This window comes from Myotis nattereri, assembly GCF_964212035.1.
Source record: "Myotis nattereri genome assembly, chromosome: 17".
Taxonomy (NCBI): domain Eukaryota; kingdom Metazoa; phylum Chordata; class Mammalia; order Chiroptera; family Vespertilionidae; genus Myotis; species Myotis nattereri.
The window spans coordinates 8,402,411-8,422,493 of record NC_138092.1 but is presented as its reverse complement, the minus strand read 5'-3'; the positions used below and the strand labels follow the sequence as shown (position 1 = coordinate 8,422,493).

General features: G+C 40.3%; 1 protein-coding gene and 2 long non-coding RNA genes across 3 annotated transcripts in view; all 3 read left to right on the top strand.

Annotated features, from left to right (window-relative positions):
• Positions 1-6,724: 6,724 nt before the first annotated feature.
• Positions 6,725-20,083, top strand: part of LOC308533450 — a 295,328-nt gene continuing 281,969 nt past the window's right edge. Inside the window, exon 1 of the long non-coding RNA XR_013997090.1 lies at positions 6,725-6,842. This is a non-coding gene — a long non-coding RNA (uncharacterized lncRNA). The remainder of the gene's footprint in view (positions 6,843-20,083) is intronic.
• LOC308533451 overlaps positions 7,169-20,083 on the top strand; it is a 35,099-nt gene continuing 22,184 nt past the window's right edge. The window contains exons 1-2 of the long non-coding RNA XR_013997091.1: positions 7,169-7,242; positions 14,032-14,079. This is a non-coding gene — a long non-coding RNA (uncharacterized lncRNA). The remainder of the gene's footprint in view (positions 7,243-14,031; positions 14,080-20,083) is intronic.
• Positions 14,203-19,633, top strand: RBM12B (RNA binding motif protein 12B). The gene has a single exon (XM_081111486.1). It carries the CDS (start codon positions 14,681-14,683, stop codon positions 17,594-17,596), a length of 2,916 nt encoding a protein of 971 aa, XP_080967612.1. The 5' UTR covers positions 14,203-14,680; the 3' UTR covers positions 17,597-19,633.

Sequence of the window (20,083 nt, the reverse complement as noted above, 5' to 3'; positions counted from 1 at the left end):
TCAAAAAAAGTTACATTAGCCTGGCTGGTGTGGCTCAGTGGTTGAATATCGATCCATGGACCAGGAAGTTATGGTTTGATTTCCCATCAAGCATGTGCCTGCGTTGCTGGCTGGATCCCCAGTAGAGGGCGTGAGAGAGCAGCCCATGTACTAGTATGATTCCCATCATTGTTTTTATCTCTCTCTCCCTCCCTCTCTCTGAAATCAACAAATACATATATATTTTTTTAAGTTTATCACCCTGGCAATTGTTGCTCAATGGTTAGAGCACCAGCTTGCACACTGACGGGCCCAGGGTTCAGTTCTCAGTCAAAGGCACGTACCTGGACTGCAGCTTCTATCCCGATCCCCACCCACATGGATGTTTCTCTCTCTTTTTCTCCTCTCTCTCCCTCTCCCTTCCTCCTTCCCACCCTTCCACTATATCTAAAAGCAACAGAAGAGTATCCTTGAGGATTAACCAAAAAGAAAAAAAAGTTACATTATTTAAGAAGTGGTGAAACTCGAATTTACCTCCATTTGTTATCTCTGAAACCTGTTATCTTTTCAATCTATTAAGCATTTTTGTGGAATGTTTTGGCATATTCTACAACAGTACAAACCTATTGTTGTTACTTAACAGTGGAACTATGATTGTGTAAGACCTTTGGACACTGCACCTAGCAAAACTGCTCCCAAAGAGCTAGAGAGCTTATTTGTAGGAGAAGGATTAAAAATAGATACAGTTAGTTTCTCTCATAGGTGATATCAATCATGTCCATGACTTCAATGACCACTTTTTGCAGATGACTCACGTAATTATATATCTCTAGGTCAAGTATCTTTTCTGAGCCCTGAGCCAGTATTTCCACTGCTTGCTTTAAAACTCCAATTGGGTGGGATGAAGTGTTTATATTTTATTTTACTTTATATTTTTTAAAATATGTTTACTGATTTCAGAGAGGAAGGGAGAGGGGGAGAGAGAGAGGTAGAAACATCAATGATGAAAGAGATTCATTGATCGGCTGCCCACTGGGAACTGAGCCTGCAACCTCGACATGTGCCCTTGACCAGAATCGAACCCAGGACCTTTTAGTCTGCAGGCCGACACTCTATCCACTGAGCCAAAACAGCTAGGGCGTGAAGGGTTTTTAATTCAAGGTGGGCGTGAAGGGTTTTTAATTCAAGGTGTCCGGAACAACTCATGATCTCCATTCTTTATCCAACTCCCAATTTTGTCCTTTTCCCATGTCATATCTGGGGGAATGGTAACATTGTGCAATCTATAATATAGGCCAAAAATCTAGAAGTCACCTTTGACGCTTTCCTTCCCTTCATCTACTCATTTCAGTCCATTAGCAAGACCTCTTGACTTTTATCTTCTAAATATCTCTTGCATTTACTGCACAAAATCCCTTAAATATTTTTAACCTCTACCATCACTACCACCCTAAAAATGCTGTCTTTTCCAATATTCATTACTGCAATGACCTATTTTAAAACTTAGTTTTTTAGTTTTCGGCACTAACAACAGACTGCCCACCATGAAAGATGAAGATTTGCTTTCTACCACATTTTCTGAATCCCTTCATATTTCTAAAATATTTATTTTAAAATTTAGAGATAGAGTAGTAAGTCCTTTTCCATTATTGTGACTACTTAAGTGCTATTTACAGTTGAATCATGTACCATGCCACACTTTTTATCTTTCTCTAATGTAGGTATCTTTGCTTCTTTACTTGTCATGTGCTATCATTAATTCCTAATTTTTCCTCAGAACGATTACTCTTCTTTCAATGTATTTAACACATTTAGTATATGCCAGGTTCTCCTCTAAGTACTTGTAGTCCTCATCATAACCCTTTAAAGTAGGTACTATTATCCCGAATTTATAAATGAGGATTTTAGACACAAAGAAAATCAATAAAAACTTGTATTAGGATCCAAGAATCTATATATTTTTTTTAGGAAAATATTTTATTTAATTATTTTTATTGAGTTACAATTGACATAACATTATATTAATTTCAAGTGTACAATATAATGAATTGATATTTGTATATACTATGAAATTATAATAAGTTTAATATCCATCACCATACAACCATACATAATTACAAAATTTCTTTTTCTTGTGTGGATGGGGCGGGGGGGGGGGCGGGGGGGGGGGAGAAAGGGGGGGGAGAAAGGCCACATGATAACCTGACTAGTTCAGGGAAGCCTGCATGGCTGTTTTGCAATCTCAAAGACCTAAAGTAAACACAAACAATGGTCAGAAATTAAAACTTTAACTAAAAGCAGTTTACAGTGGATAGTCATGTCCTAGACCAGTATCTTCCCTGATAAAGGTCAATCTTTACCTTAATTGAGCTTATTGTCTCCCCACCAGGACAGAGACCACAAATTCCTTCATTGTTATTGTTATCATGTTAATTGTTGACTGTTAACTATCCTGCACCCACCTTAGTAAAAGAAGTATGTTAGAAAAATAGAAGTATGTGTCCATCATTTTACTTTTTATCCAATCCCAGAGGTTCTCCCCCGCCCCCTTTCTTTCTCCACCTCCCTAATCTATCACCAATCTCCTCCTTAGATTGTAATGTATAAAACAAGATAAAAAACTGCCATTCTCCAGAGCATTATCCCAATCCGTTGAGATTCTGCTTCCTGGCAATTGTCAACAGTTTGGCTCAAATAAACCATAAAAAATTTCTTTACAGATTTGAATGTTTTTACATTAACACTTGTGAAGAGCATTTTTAGAATCTATTGTCTTAGCAGCCTTCAAATATTCAGGACAGTATTATTAACTACTAGAGGCCCGGTGCATGAAATTCATGCACTGGGGGAGGGGAGAGTCCCTCAGCCCAGCCTGCTCCCTCTCACAGTCCAGGAGTCCTCAGGGGAGCCCTCAGTAGGACATCCTTAGTGCTGCCACAGAGGTGGGAGAGGCTCCCACCACCGCTGCTGTGCTCGCCAGCTGTGAGCCCAGCTTCTGATTGTGGGAGCGCACTGACCACCAGGGGGCAGCTCCAGCGTTCAGCATCTTCCCCCTGGTGGTCAGTGCATGTCATAGCAACCGATTGTTCCACTGTTTGGTCAATTGGCATATTAGCCTTTTATTATATAGGACAGTCACTATGCTATACATTACATCCCCATGACTTATTTATTTTATGACTGGAAGTTTGTACCTTTTGACACCCTTCACCCATTTTGCCTACCTTCCACCCCCTGCCTTTTGCAACCACTAATCTGTTTTATCAATGAGCTTGGATTTCTTTGTTTGGTTGGTTGGTTGATTTCTTTTTCTTTTTTTTTAAAGATTCTACATATAAGTGAGATTGTATGGTATTGGTGTTTCTCTGGCTGATTTATTTCACTTAGTTTATGCCCTCAAGGTCCATCCAGGTTGTTGCAAATGGCAAGATTTCATTTTTTTAATGGCTAAATTATATATATATATTACATCTTTGTCCATTATTCATTGATGGACACTTAAGTTGTTTCCATATCTTGTCTATTGTAAATAATGCTACAAAAAACATGGGAGTGCATATTTCTTTTTAAGTTAGTGTTTCATTTTCTTTGATAAATACTCAGAACTGGAATTGCTGGACCATGTGGTAGTTATATTATTGGAGAAAAGCGTGGGTGGTCTTTCTCCATTGCTAGTGGGAGTGGGATTCTTGGAGTGCTGCTGGAATAAGCATTTCTGGAGGCCTCCATGGGAAGATATGATATAGTAGAAAGCATTATTCCCATGGAATTACATCTCTTCAATAAGGCTAGAAACATAGAGTCCAGAGTTTCTGTTCCATGTTGAAGTTGGATCTGATATACCATCAGGCTACTTGCAGTCCATTAGTCCATTGAGAAATCTCTGTAATATATTCCATAGTAGCTGCACCAATTTACATTGCCACCAACAGTGCACAAAGATTCCCTTTTCTTTACATCTTCTCTAACACTTGTCATTTCTCATCTTTTCTATAATAACCATTCTATCGGGTGTGACATAATATCTCACTCTGGTTTTGATTTGCATTTCCCTGATGATTAGTGATATCGAGCACCTTTTCAGGTACCTGTTGGCCATGTGTATGTTTTTGTTCTTGAGAAATGACTATTTACATCATCTGCCCATTTTTTAATCAGATTGTTTGTTTTTGCTATTCATTTGTCTGGGTTGTGTATATATTTTGTATATTAACCCCTGATCAGATACATGATTTGAAAAGATTTTCTCCCATTCCATAGGTTGCCTTTTTATTTTCGTTGATGGTTTTCTTTGCTGTGCAGCTTTTTAGTTGGATTTAGTCTCACTTGTTTATTTTTGCTTCTGTTGCCTCAGGCATTTATGTTTTGTTTTGTTTTTTTTTTTTTTTTGCATTTATGTTCTTAACCACTATGTTGGTCTCTATAAGAATGGTTGGGGGTTTCTTGACTGGACTACAATGTGTGCTGTGATTTGCCTGGGCTGGTCATAGGGCATTTCCCATGTCAGTATTTTTTCCTCCTCCTCACCCCACTGTTGGGCTCATCAAATTCCCCAGAAAGAATCCTCTCCCTGGAGGATTTAAGCCTGGCTGCTGCCAGGTTTAGTGGGGAAATAGGGTGTGAGTTTCATCATTCAGTTTCATCATTCACATAATGTCCTTCTTTTATATATAGACCCACTGATCTCATCTGTATCAGTTGTCCCCCAGTTACTAGTAAGTAATAGCTGGCCTCTGCCTTATTTATTACAAAACAGAAATGTCTCATGACTTCTTCTTTGTGTACAAATTTAAATTGACCTCATGCACCAGAATTTAGACCACGAATAGCTGATAGGGCAGTCCTGATTTAAATAAGATTAGTTTTGGGGTTAAATGAATATGATCAGCTTTTTGAACTCTGATGGTAATTTTGTTTCAACAAGTGCTATCATTGTTTACCCCTTCTAAAAATGATTGGGCTTGATTAGTAAAGTTCAACTTTTCACAGACACAGTATGTCATCTCAAAATCTGTAGGAGATTTGCTGGAGGCTAAAGTCAATAGCAGTTAGCATATTAATGCAAAAAGAAAAGATTGGAAGACCAATGGACTTTGATATTCAGCAGGGCTGAAAATTAGCATAATACTGCCCTGCTGTGGGTTCAATGGCTCAAGGCAATTTCCTAACCTGATAATCCTTTTACTGTTTACCAAACTTTACCTTTGATCTGCCTGTATGCATTGCTGAAGGGCAAATGTGTATTCAAGTAAATAAAAAGTGGACCAGGCGAGAAGTTGGTGTATCTCTTCAAGAAAGAGGCTCCACCTGGTCCCCAATGCCTTCTAAATTCATATTTCTTGAAAAGCATTTTAATTTGTGCATTGGCCCCTCATTCAGATCCTGAACCCCGCCGTGAAGGTCGCGGCAGAGATTGGTTTCATATTTAGCTTTATATAACTGGTTATATTAATATGTTTAAATAGTGAGGAAATCCCTTTTACTGTCTCTTAGAACAGCAAGACTTGCTTGTGTTTCAAATGTGTTCATTAGCCTGTTTAAAGGCAAGGGCTGAAGATAAGCACTGGCAGGGTCCACTTTATCTTTTTGGTCCTAACTATGCTAAAAAAAAAAAAAAAAAAGGAAAGATAGAAAGGAAGGAAGAAAGGAAGAAAGAACAGAATGAGATAATACTGCACAGGGCCTGGCATACAATAAACCCTCAAACAATGTTAGCTTTTAAGTTCAGGTTCCTGAGCTTGCCAGGCCAGGACCCAACCCTGGACTGTGGGGAATAATCAATGTCAATGCCACCTACTCAATGAGCCTAGCTTCCCAAGGGCTTGTCCCTGGATCACCTTGACATTTGAAAAAAGTCACTTATACTTATGTAGTCTCAGATACGTATTTACTTCTATAAGTAATTTGCCCAAGTCAGTAAATGGTGGCTCTCACTCCAGGAACCACCTATTGTCCATTTGTTAAACTGCCTCTTCTTTCTCACAATCATATCACTAAATTAAAGAATGGGTATTTTGCAGTGAGCTAGGGATTGAAAACTCAATTTTTCTTTCTCATCTGTAAACTTTAAACATAGGATGTTTACTTTCTTAGTGAGCCTTTTGAATCAACAGATAAATGCATACATAGTTATGAACATGGTGGGCTGCTTTGTGATTTTTAAATAACAAAATAATATCACATGCGAGGTGGTTCACCAGCTATCACAGAACAGGCATTGCAGAACACGCCCGTAACTGCTTTTTACTTCCCATTTTTCATGGTTGGCCTTTGTTCTCATGTTTCAAAACACCATAAAACACGATCAACAAATGCAGGCATAAAGTTATTAATGGCTATAAAGTTGAATGTAGTATGCATTTATTAAGCCTCCCTGGGTGTTGGCACTGCACTTGGGGAAATATGTAAAGGCAGTAAAACTAACATTTTGTGGCCTTTGAAGAGTTTACAACGATCCTTTTGGAAGTTGTTTACACCACACAAATAACTGTGCAGCGCTGTAAAGAAAAAAAAAAAAAGAAACCGCCAACTTTTCTCTGCCTTTACACCCCTTAACTCCTCGAAATCGGGAACGTTTGGGCGCTGTACTCAGGCCGTTCTTTACCGAAGGTTCCGAAGAGCCACAAATTAACCTCCCAGTTTTGGCTCAGAATCTCTCCTTCCCGTGATTGGCTGGAACCTGCGCATGCGCAGAAGCGCCGCGAAGACGCGCGGGCTCGGGCTGGCGCCGCCCCCACCCCTTGACAACAGGAAGTGGGTGAGCGTCACGGCGCGTGCGCAAACCTGGTCGGGGCGCCGGGCCGGTGGGTGACGCCGGGAGAGCGCATGGGCAAACTGTACGTCCGTTTGTCCGGAGTGGAGGGGTGAGTGGGCGCCATCTTCTTCTAGGTTCACTGAGGGGCCCTTCTGGGAAGGCTGCCGCGACGAGGAGTGTCCCCCCTCCTCCTCCTCCCCGTTCCCCCCCCCCCACCCCCCGCCCCGCCCGTGTGTCCGACTCGGCGGCAGCGGTGTGTGCTTGTTGCCAAGCGCGAAGGCAGTTACCGTGGGGGCGCGTCGGGGGTGGGGAGGGGTCGGCCACGGAGACGGAAGAACCGCGAAAGGCGGGGCCGGCCGCCGCGCCCGCCCGCCCGCGCCGGGCACCGCTCTGCCGTTAGGGCACCCTCTTCGCTTGCTCCACACCGGCTCTCCCGTCAGCCTCCACGTGCTGTTGTGTGTGCGCTTCCCAGGTTTCTTTAAAAGTGAAGATTTCGTCGGATTTCCTAGGTATTTTTTTTTTCCCTCCCTCTGCTCTGTCATCGTAGTCAGTGTTGGCCGGAAAGAAGGCCCGGCTCGTTAGGCGCAGGAGAAGGGGCCGGAGCGTTAGACGTGGGAGCGAGCGGCGCGCCCCGCGGCGCGTTCCGGTGGAATGTGTGCCCTTGGCACCCGGTAACGGAAAGGCACGGAGGTGGGGCGGTCCAGGTTAACGGGAAAGCTGGTTTTGTCCGAAGGTTCCGGCGACGGCAGCGGATCGTGCAGAGCGACGCCGGCCTGGCGCGAAAGCGGGAACCCCGACCCCCGGGAGCCGGACAAAGGCCGCGGGGCCCTGGAAGCTGCGCCCCCGGCTGCTCCCCGGTTGGGGATGGATGGATGTGTTTGGGAAAAACCCATGCCACGTGGAGTCGTCTTCATTTCCAGTGCCTGTTGGGGACCCCGGCTCTGTACCTTCATGCCTTTGGTTTCCGTTTTAACCATCTACATTATTAAAGGATAAAAGGCAGGTCATCATAACGAATAATTGGGGACAAGGGGTAGGTTCTTTTCTGCAGGGGAAACTCACGCCTTTAGAGTTTGAAGGTGCTTTATCGTAACTCTGGGCTTTAAGAAGCTGTCGCATTTTTCTCTCCTTGACCACGTTTGGAAAATGACTCGTTATTTACTAGTTAAAATCAAATGGATCTGAAATCGTGCCTTTTTAAATTTAGCCCTCCTCCAGCCCTCCCCCCCCCCCCGCTTGATTAGAATATACTCATTTCTTGTTGTTTAGTGATAATGGTATTAGGGGGATGAATTTTGGCTAAAAATAGCAGCATAATAAGTTTATTAATTTCACTGACTTGCCCTTAAATGAGATCTTAAGGACCCATTTCCTTCTTTTCATAGGTTAGAAGTTCTAACCTATCTCTGTCGTTAGATCAGCTGTGACAAAAAGTACTTGTATTGCATTCAGAAGTAGTAAAACTTTATGTGCTTTGGAGTATTTGTGTTTTGTTTTTTTGTGTGATGTTCTAAGAATAGAAGTTCTGCAAAATTTACTTCAGGAAATTACATGGCAACTACAGGAAAAGCGCTTATTTTGAGAACTGATCTCTTGAATAGGTAGTTGGTGGTCTCTTATGTTATTATAGAGAGATAAATGGTACATTACCCTAGTACAGTGGTCGGCAAACCGCTGCTCCGGAGCCACATGCTGCTCTGTGGCCCCTTGAGTGTGGCTCTTCCACAAAAGACCACGTGCACGTAGAGTACAAGTGAAACTTAGTGGCCCATGCGCAGAAGTGGGTTTCGTCCTGGGCCAGTCATTGTCATGATGCAATTTTATGGATATTGTAAGGTAAATTGTAAGGAATTTAATTTTATCAATAAATAATATAGTTATTAAGTATGATATCAAGTTTTATTCAACGTACCTATAGTTTAACTAAGACTTAAAACTTTAAGTAAAGTTTATGAAGTTAATTTTAGGGAACGTTGTGGAGTGAAAGAAGATGTAGTGTCGAGGATTGAGAAAGGCATGTTGAGATGGTTTGGACATACAGAGAGGATGAACGAAAGGAGACAGATGAAACAAATATACAAGACGAGTGTGGATGGGAGAGTTGGAAGGGGTCGACCTCAGCGAATGTACCTCAATCGGATTTTTTTTTTTTTAATATTTTCTCTTCAGCTTTATTTTTTATTTATTTTTTTTTAATTAAATCTTTATTGTTCAGATTATTACATTTGTTCCTCTTTTTTCCCCCCCATAACTCACCTCCTCCCAGTTCCCGCCCCACCCTCCGCCCTCACTCCCCACCCACTGTCCTCATCCATAGGTGCACGATTTTTGTCCAGTCTCTTCCTGCATCTCCCACATCCCTTTCCCCCCCAAGAATAGTCAGTCCATTCCCTTTCTATGTCCCTGATTCTATTATAATCACCAGTTCATTCTGTTCATCAGATTATTTATTCACTTGATTTTTTTTTTATATATTTTTATTGATTTTTTACAGAGAGGAAGGGAGAGAGATAGTTAGAAACATCGATGAGAGAGAAACATCGATCAGCTGCCTCCTGCACATCTCCCACTGGGGATGTGCCCGCAACCCAGGTACATGCCCTTGACCGGAATCGAACCCGGGACCCTTCGGTCCGCAGGCCGACGCTCTATCCACTGAGCCAAACCGGTTTCGGCTATTCACTTGATTCTTAGATTCACTTGTTGATAGATGCATTATTTGTTGTTCATAATTTGTATCTTTACCTTTTTCTTCCTCTTCCTCTTCTTAAAGGATACCTTTCAGCATTTCATATAATCCTGGTTTGGTGGTGATGAACTCCTTTAGCTTTTCCTTATCTGTGAAGCTCTTTATCTGACCTTCAGTTCTGAATGATAGCTTTGCTGGATAAAGTAATCTTGGTTGTAGGTTCTTGGTATTCATCACTTTGAATATTTCTTGCCACTCCCTTCTGGCCTGCAAAGTTTCTGTTGAGAAATCAGCTGACAGTCGTATGGGTATTCCCTTGTAGGTAACTGAGTTTCTTTCTCTTGCTGTTTTTAAGATTCTCTCTTTGTCTTTTGCTATTGGCATTTTAATGATGATGTGTCTTGGTGTGGTCCTCTTTGGATTCCTTTTGTTTGGGGTTCTCCATGCTTCTTGGACCTGTAAGTCCATTTCTTTCACCAGGTGGGGGAAGTTTTCTGTCATTTCTTCAAATAGGTTTTCAATATCTTGCTCTCTCTCTTCTTCTGGCACCCCTATAATTCTGATGTTGGTACGCTTGAAGCTGTCCCAGAGGCTCCTTACACTATCCTCGCATTTTTGGATTCTTTTCTCATTCCGCCCCTCTGGTTGGGTGTTTTTTGCTTCCTCGCATTTCAAATCATTGACTTGATTCTTGCGCTCCTCTGGTCTGCTGTTGGGAGTCTGTATAATATTCGTTATTTCAGTCCGTGTATGCTTAATTTCTAGTTGGTTCCCCAACATAACATCGAGGGTCTCATTAGTTTTCTTGTAGATCTCATTAAGTTTATCGGCAGCTTCTAAACAGTTCTTGAGAGACCTTAAAAGTGTGGTTCTGAACTCTATATCTTCCATTGACAATTTTGTCCTGTTTCTTTGTCTCTGCATTTTGTTATGCTTTCTTGGTGCACCCCCTAGTGGTCTTTGTGCGCAGTCTTGTAGTTAAGCCTTTGTTGTTGTAGCTAATACCAGGGAGGGTTTGACCTCCAGGCCAAGTGGCTGTGAGAATCAGCTGTGTCTGCAGTGAGAGAACTTCTGTCTTCTAGGGAGGTGCTAATCTAGCCTTTGCCTGAGGCTATCCGGCAAATGCCTCTGTGCAGGGCGGGTCGCACAGGATCAACAGGGTGGGCCGGAGAGAGCAGTTATGGCGGCTCTCAGTCCTGTCCCCAGGGGCTCTGCCTCTCTGAGTCCCAGCGACCGCTGCAAACCTGGAGAGAAAGCTGCACTCGCTCTGACCAAAGCCAGACAGTCCCGCTTCTCCCGTTTGAGTCTGGGTCCCTAAAGACTCGCCTGTATCTGGAGCTCAGAGTCTGCGACTCCCTCCCGATTGAAAACGCCAACCGCGCCCTCTGCCTCCAGCCCGCTCTGCGCACTCCGCACCTCAGAATTTGACTTCAGCACTGCGCCTCCTCTGAGTGTCCGTATGCCTTTCTCTTTCCTCCTAGTTGTAGGACCTCCACTCAGCCAGCGTTCCTGTGGTTCTGGGTGATGTCCGTTCCGTTTTTTAGTTTCACTTTTGAAGTAGTTGTTCAAGGCAGCAAACTCCGGCGTTAACCGATGCCATCTTGGTTCTCCTCCTCAATCGGATTGAGGACGTTTAGCGTAGGAGTTCCCTAATTAAGTTAATAACAATGTACCTACCCATATAGGTTAAGTTTAAAAAATTTGGCCGAAACCGGTTTGGCTCAGTGGATAGAGCGTCGGCCTGCAGACTGGGGGGTCCTTGGTTCGATTCCGGTCAAGGGCATGTGCCTGGGTTGCGGGCACATCCCCAGTGGGAGATGTGCAGAAGGCGGCTGATCGATGTTTCTCTCTCATCGATGTTTCTATCTCTCTCCCTTCCTCTCTGTAAAACATCAATAAAATATATTTAAAAAAAAAAAATTTGACTCTCAAAAGAAATTTCAATCGTTGTACTGTTGATATTTGGCTCTGTTGACCAATGAGTTTGCCGACCACTGCCCAAGTATCTCAAGGCAAAAAAGTTTAAGTATTTGTTATATTTAATTGTGACAAATTGAAACAATTTTTATATAGTCTGCTTAAATTGAATTTATAAAATTTGCACTCATTTTAACTACTTAGTTAAAATAATTGTTTTTAAATTGGGATATATTACTAGAAATGTTTTGAATTTGACATATAATTACTCATTGAAACATCCCTAACTTTTCTTGTAGATTTATTTATGTTCTCAGGATAAATCTTTTAAAAAATAAAATAATAAAAATTTGGCAAGGACAAATGATGTGTATTTACACTGCTTTCTAAAATATTTTAAAAGTAAAAAAGGAGCTAACTCAGTATGCATAAGAAGGAGTCTCAGAACTTGAATGGAAACAACTATTCCAGAAGCCATTTATAGTTTTTGTTAAATTGCTGGTGTGGATGTTGGTATATTGAATAAATTAGGCTGTACTTGATTTTTTTTTGATACTGTGCAGATTTTTCTTTTAAATACATATTTTTTTAGAGCAGTGTTTTTTAAGTTCACAGCAGTATTGAATAGAAGGTACAGAGATTTCCATATACCTACCGTGCAAATATTTTAATAGTAAATCACAATATTTTTAATACCAATTTGACATTGATAATTAAGATGTAGACTGTGCCAAATAATTTCTTGATAACTTTTTTAGTTTAGCTAATAGTTTTTTTAACCAATGGACCCTTTTCAAAAGAAAATAAACTTTGTAGACCTTAAAGTCATCTTCAGATCCTACTTTGTGGAAGAGTAGTACTTAACTGTAAGTACCGAATTAAAACATTTATTTGCCCATTAAGAACAAATTTATAATTATTAGCAGGTCATAAAAACTTATTTGGAAAGACTACTTTGGGTATCTCAAAGTATTAGATGTGAATTTCCTTAAAGAAACACTAAGTTGGGATTTTTCAGTAGTTAATACTGATAGTTCCCAAACATTCCAGATTAATGTATTTTTATTATGTTTTTACTTTCCTACATTATCATTTGTGTTTCTTCATTAGAACTCAGGACATAGCTTAAGGAGATTATCTGAACATTTTTCTGTTTGGCTTGAGGTGAATTTTATTTTTTTTAAATATATTTTATTGATTTTTTACAGAGAGGAAGGGAAAGGGATAGAGAGTTAGAAACATTGATGAGAGAAACATTAATCAGCTGCCTCCTGCACACTCCCAACTGGGGATGTGCCTGCAACCAAGGTACAAGCCCTTGACCGGAATCAAACTCAGAATCCTTTAGTCTGTAGGCTGACGCTCTATCCACTGAGCCAAACCTGTTAGGGCAGTGGTTCTCAACCTTACTAATGCCACAACCCTTTAACACATTGTATGCGGGAAACGTATTCACTTACGTTGACTGGTAGTAGAGCGCGGGACACGTATTTTATAGACGCGGGATACGTTTTTTATAGATTAGCGGTAGAATGCGGGTAACGTATAAATATGTAAACTAAAGTTATCATAATTTTACTGAACGTTGCCATTTGCGCAAAAAATTAGCAAAAATGGCCCGTGCCACCTGTTAGCGCGCGATAAAAACTACCTGCAAACAATGTTAATACAGTTCCTCATGTTGTGGTGACCCCCAATTTCATTGTTAAAAATTGAACATAAGTAAAGCATATGATTAATCACAAAAACAATTTGTAATTATATATGTGTTTTCCGATGGTCTTAGGTGACCCCTGTGAAAGGGTTGTTCGACCCCCAAAGGGGTCTCGACCCACAAGTTGAGAACCGCTGGGTTATGGCTTGAAGTGAATTAATAGTAATTCTTTTAGGAGTTTAAAAGGAGTAGTAGTTGAGTTTAAGATAGGGAGTGGTAGTAGTTGAGATTTTTGATTTTAGGGATATTTTACTATTTGCCTTAATTATATTTTGTTCCATGTTTGGAAGTGTGAGCTGTGTATGTAGAACTTAGCATTGTATCCAAATGATAGCCATTGTTTGGATTTTGCTTTAAAAATTAGTGTTTGAATTTGAAATGTTAGTGTTTCATTAATTTGTCATTTTGAATGGTTTTTTTAAAATTTGATTTGGTCTTAAGTTTTGAAAGGGAGGAGAATTGCAAGAGAGTCAGACGTAAGTTAGGTGTTGGGTCTTTTCATGTTTGGAAGAGATTGAAAGTTTTTGGGAATTTTCTGGTGTTTTTTATATTGTCATTTTACTTGTGGAGCAGTTTTCTTTTTCTTTAAGTGAATGTAAAATTTATATACAGTGAAATGCACAGACTTTAATGATAGAATTCATTTAGTCTTAATAAATTTATACACCCATGTAACCTACACTCCAATTAAAATATATAACATTTTCATCATGCCTTTCCTTGTACCATCTCAAGTTTAGTTTATATAAGTCTTTTGTTTTTAAGTAACTTGCAGATGTCTATTCTGAACGTGTACCTCCTTTTTGCTAAAGGATGATTCATTTCCTCTTGGAATAAAAAAGGTCATCTTGTAATGTCCATAGTTGTGGTTCCTTCACTTTTTAAGTAGGTCATTCTGAAGTGACTATCCTAATCTGGCGTTGTTTAAGATCAGTTACAGGGTCCTGGGATTAATTATATTTCATTTTCTTTCCACAGTTAAGTTGCTTTTACAGAATTAACAGGTCTCCAAGAAATAATAAAAAGGTAAGATATTCAGAGCTTAAGGCTTTTTACAGAGGCTTGACAAAAAAAAGTAAAAGTAAAATAATACATCTTAGGTATCCATGCCTTCTGTACTTTATGTCTGGCCAGTGATGCACTAGTGGTAAGCAACTTATGAGCAAAAATTATATACTGACCATAGATGGCTTTGTAAATATGTAAAATTCCTTGTGGTAAAATTCTTTAAACCACAAAGTTCTTTCTTATGTGTCAATAGAAGATATGTTTCTTAGTGAGTTTGAAAATAGTTTGGTCTTGGTGTGGAGCAGCACTTGGCAGACTTACAAGAAGATTTGATACTTTTATTGTTCATACTATATAGGATAGGTGATACGAAAATGTATCTTTGAAGTAGTTGGTTTATTTAGATGTTTAGATAGGAGGAAGTTTATTCCTTTTTTAAAAATTGGATGCAGTCAATATTTTTGTTAACTTGTATTTTGTTTTCATTTATATATGCTGAAGAAGGTAGGAACCAAGTAATTATTAAGCTTAGTGTGGGATAAGGTACTTCAAAAATAAGACTTGCTATTATGTGTACCTTTTTGTCTGCAGGTCATTATTGCTGTGATTTGAGCTCAGCATGGCTGTAGTCATCCGTTTACTGGGGCTTCCTTTTATTGCTGGGCCTGTGGATGTTCGTCACTTTTTCACGGGATTGACTATTCCTGATGGAGGAGTGCATATAATTGGAGGGGAAAAGGGGGAGGCTTTTATTATTTTTGCAACAGATGAAGATGCAAGACGTGCCGTAAGTCGTTCTGGAGGGTTTATCAAGGATTCATCTGTAGAGCTCTTTCTTAGCAGTAAGGCAGAAATGCAGAAGATTCTAGAAATGAAAAGAACTGATCACACAGGAAGAGAGCGGCCAGGATCTGGGGCATCAAGGGTTGGCTGCTTAAGTAATTTTGTTGAGGATGTTAAAGAAGAAGCAAGTAATTCTGGATATGGCTCTCCGATGAATCAAGATGCTGGGTTTCATGCTAATGGTACAGGACATGGTGATTTAAGGCCAAGAAAGACACGGCCATTGAAGGCTGTGAATCCTTACTTGTTTCTACGAGGTTTGCCTTACGTAGTAAATGAAGATGATGTACGTGTCTTTTTTTCTGGTTTGTGTGTGGATGGAGTAATTTTCTTAAAACATGATGATGGCCGAAATAATGGTCATGCCATGGTAAAATTTGCTTCATGTGTTGATGCTTCAGGAGGTCTTAAATGTCATAGAAGTTATATGGGTTCCAGATTTATAGAAGTAATGCAAGGCTCAGAACAACAGTGGATTGATTTTGGTGGTAGTTCAGTTAAGGAGGGTGACATTCCTGTGAGAACTGAAGAACATTCTCCACCAAGAGAAATCACTGATAGACATTTTCGAAAACGATCTCATTCAAAATCTCCCAGAAGAACACGTTCTCGTTCCCCTCTCGGGTTTTACGTTCACTTAAAAAACCTGTCCCTAAGTATTAACAAAAGAGATTTAAGGAATTTCTTTAGAGATACTGATCTGACTAATGAACAGATTAGGTTTTTATATAAAGATGAAAGAAGAACAAGGTATGCCTTTGTGATGTTCAAGACTCTGCAAGACTATAACAGTGCTCTGGGTTTACATAAGACTGTTTTACAATATCGTCCAGTTCTCGTTGATCCAATTTCTCGAAAACAAATGTTGAAGTTCATTGAATGTTATGAAAAGAAAAGACCAGCATCAATAGAGAAAGAGAAGCTTGGACGTGTTTCACAAAAATACTCTCAAGAAGGCTACTCTGGCCAGAAACTGTGCATATATATAAGAAATTTTCCATTTGATGTTACAAAAGCTGAAGTGCAAAAGTTCTTTGCAGACTTCTCTCTTGCTGAGGATGACATTTACTTGCTTTATGATGACAAAGGAGTTGGTCTGGGAGAAGCATTGGTGAAATTCAAATCAGAAGAACAGGCCATGAAAGCCGAACGTCTAAATCGTCGAAGATTCTTGGGGACGGAGGTATTGTTAAGACTCATATCTGAAGCACAAATGCAGGAGTTTGGTGTAAATTTTTCCAGTAAGAGAAGGCAAGACCATTCACAGTCACGTGATAGAGAAGACCCTGCCCATTCATTTGACTCAAATGACCCACCAGGATACACAAGGGGCCATTCTGTAAACTTTAGGCATCAGCAGGAAGACGTGAGGCAGCCGGACAATTTCAAGCATGCCCAGGGGGATTTCCAGCGGCCTGAGCGGTGCCCTCCAGAAGACCTCAGGCGCTCCCCGGAGGACCTCAGGCACCGGCGAGAGGGACATTTCCGGAGGCCTCCCGAGGAGGACTTGAGACGCCGCTGGGAGGATTTCAGGTACCATCGGGAAGAGGGCTTACGTCACCCCAGGGAGGAGGACTGGAGGCGGCCACCAGAGGACGATTTCAGTCCTCCCAGGAGGGACTTGAGACGATCCCCCGAGGACTGGAGGTGGCCCTCGGAGGAAGACCGGAGGCGACCTCCCCAGGGCGAGTTCAGGCGGCCACTGGAGAAGGATTGGAGGGGCCCCCCGGAGGAGGATTGGAGACGACCCCCCGAGGCTGACTTCAGGCGGCTTCCCCAGGGGGATTGGAGGCGCCGACCCAGGGAGGACCTCAGGCGGCCCCCGGAGGAGGATTTCAGGCGGCTCAGGGAGGAAGACTTCAGGTGGACTCCCGAGGAGGATTTCCGGTGTTCTCCTGAGGAGGACTTGCGGCGGCTGCCGCCCCTGGAACACCGGCGGCCCCAGGAGCACTTCCGGAGGCCGCCCCAGGAGCACTTCCGACGGCAGGAGCCTTTCCGGAGGCCGCCCCCGGATCACTTCAGGCACCCCATGGAGGAGGATTTCAGGCGCCCCCGGGATGAAGACTTCCGGCGCCCCCGGGATGAAGACTTCCGGCGCCCACGGGATGAAGACTTGCGGCGCCTTCCGGATGAAGACCTTAGGCACTCCCGTGAGGAGCACTTCCGGAGCCCCCAGGAGGAAGATTTCAGACGCCCTGCTGATGAGGACTTCAGGCGCCTCCCGGAGGAAGAGCGCGGGGAGGCTCCGGAGGAGGAGGACTTGAGACTTCTGGACCATTTCAGGCCGCCCGGGGAGGAGTTCCGGAGCCCACCCGATGATTTTAGAAGTCATCGCCCTTTTGGGAATTTTGGTCGCCCAGAAGGTGGCAAATTTGATTTTGGAAAGCGTAACGTGGGAAGTTTTCCTGAGGGGAGATTTATGCCTGATCCAAAGTTAAATTGTAGTTCAGGTAGAATAACACCTATTAAGATAATGAATCTTCCATTTAAAGCTAATGTTAATGAAATTCTAGACTTTTTCCATGGTTACAGAATTATACCTGATTCAGTTAGGATACAGTATACTGAGCAAGGCTTACCTACAGGGGAAGCCATTGTTGCTATGATAAACTATAATGAAGCCATGGCTGCTATTAAAGATTTAAATGATAGGCCAGTTGGCCCGCGCAAGGTTCGGTTAATTTTGCTCTAGCGAGCACTTTCGAAGTCGGAGTTACCTCTTCCCAGTATTGATGCAGTAAAATGCTTTCATGTTTTTTAAAAGTGTTTATTTTAATTATCTAATGAAACCTTTTAAAATTGACCTGTGACTAGAACAAATGTAAGTAGTAGAATGTAAGTCTAGTTTTCTTTTGCTTGCAAATTGTTGTTTTTTTTCTAATTAAAATTATATGGTTTTCTTTTGTTTTTTTGGTTGTTGTTGATTGGCAGTAGGGAAGAGGACTAATTCCTTGAGTGCATTAGTTTTTTTGTTGCTATCCTGGGTAAACCTCAAGACCTGTTATTGAAGTAGAGCTGTATTTGAATAAGATACATTTTATATTCACTTTTGTTTGCATTCTGTAGTCTGCATCTTTTACTAAAAATGTATAAGGAAATGGTCAGTAACTGGTTGTTCAGGTTTAACATTTTCATGGGGACTGCCTGCAGAATTAATGCCCTCTTTCTTGTCTGAGATATTACTGTTAAGCTTCCCATTATCAATACTTCAAAATGAACATACTGTGAACTTGAAATTTACTTATGTAAAAAAGTTAGGAGATTCTTAGTTTCTATGTTCATAACTTGAAAAGTTTTATAAAAATAAAAAAAATTAAAACTGGAGAGACCAACTAATTACCTTGTATTTGTATAAAAGGTGAAAAGAATTACAGCTTCTTTTGTGAAGTTTTTCAGCAGCTACATTAAATATTTATGTTAGTGCAGAGTGTTATGTATAGTTCTATGATTTCTTCAACATCTCATCAAACAAACTGATAATTTAACTCAAAATACTTAAAAGACAAAAAGTAATTGTAGATTCAAGGAGACTTTCAGGCTTCTGCTGGGAACAACTGATAAGTGGATATAGTTTGTGTTTCTAGGAAGAATTTTCTGATGATCCATATAACTTCTATTTACTCTTAGGTTCTCATTTTTTAAAATTCAAAACTTTGTATCAAAAGACTTACTAAATATAACGAGACTTATGAGATTGAATTTTGACTTTGATATTCAATATTTAGTGTAGACATTTTTGCAAATACTGGATTTGATTTTTCTATACCCATAATAATAATAATGGCTAAAAAATACTATGCACTTACTGTGTGCTAGGAAATATACGTGCTTTACATGCACGATCTCGGTATGATAAGAATCATGAGTATTATTTACCCCTGCTTCACAAATGAGATAATGAAGTTTGGAGAGGTTAAATAATAGTTTAAATCATAGCTAGTAAATCGTGGAACCAGTTAGAACAGACTCACTGCTGTCTTCAGTTCATGTTCTTAACACTTTTGCCTGCTAACTTTGTTAAATGGTACTTTAAATTTTAGTAAGACGATGCTAAAAGTATTTTCAAGCATGAGCCCTATTTTCTTACTTCCATTGTTTTAAAAATAGCGTTAAAAATAAAAATTAGTATTCTCAAACATTGTTAATAAAGTAACTTTAAAAGTTTTTATATATCGAGGGTTTCTCTTGTATACTAACATTACATATTGGCTTATTTAAATTGTTCATTTTACCAAACTAAATTTGATTGTGGGCTTTTATAGTTACATAAAAGGAAGTTAATTTTTTAAATTCTGTGATCCAGAGATTATCCACATTGAGCAAATAAGTATACAATTTGAGTTTATATACTGTAGTTATCATTTAGTAATAGGGTATTGCAGAAGTAGAATATATTTAGTCAATTAGTACTCTTAGGTATTTTGGATTTATCTTCAGTGATTTAAAGTCAAAGGAAGCCAACTTTGTGTTTTGTTTTTTTAATAGTGAATATCCTGCTTGCTGCTAGAATGAGTAAACTGGTAAATTTGTTTTAAAAAAAAAAGCACATAAGTATGACTCCTTAAATTAGTAAGCTTTTAAGTAGCTAGGAAAATGATAAACTAATACCCAAACCAAGCACAATGAACAAAATAGATATTTTTAAGTGCTAAAAGATTATATAGATGGTTCATTTGACCAGCATTCCTAAGGAATCTATGGGAGACAAAAACATACTAAATACATACCAAAAGCTAAAATGAAGCTTAAAAAGTGAAATATCACAGTGTGGAACTGCTGAAAGTAGGCTGGGGTGGTGTGATAGTGGTAGCTGAGGCCAACAATAGTAAACATAAGCTTTAAAAAAAAATCCTTACCGGAGGGTATGTTTATTAATTTTAGTGGGGGGAGAGAGGGAGAAACATCAGTGTGAGAGAGATCAGTTGCCTCCCATAAGTGTGCCTACCCGGATCAAACCCATAACCATTTTGGTGTTCAGGATGCTCCGAACAACTGAGTCACCTGGCGAGATGTAAACATAAGCTTTGTATTTAGATTATAAATGTAAGATTAATGAATTGATATGAATAATTTTATTCCATAATCTATCAGTTTAATATATTTAAAATTTTTTTAAAAAAGTTTATTATACAAAGCTGTCTTCTCTTGGTTGGGAGCCATTTTTTCCCATCTTTTCCCA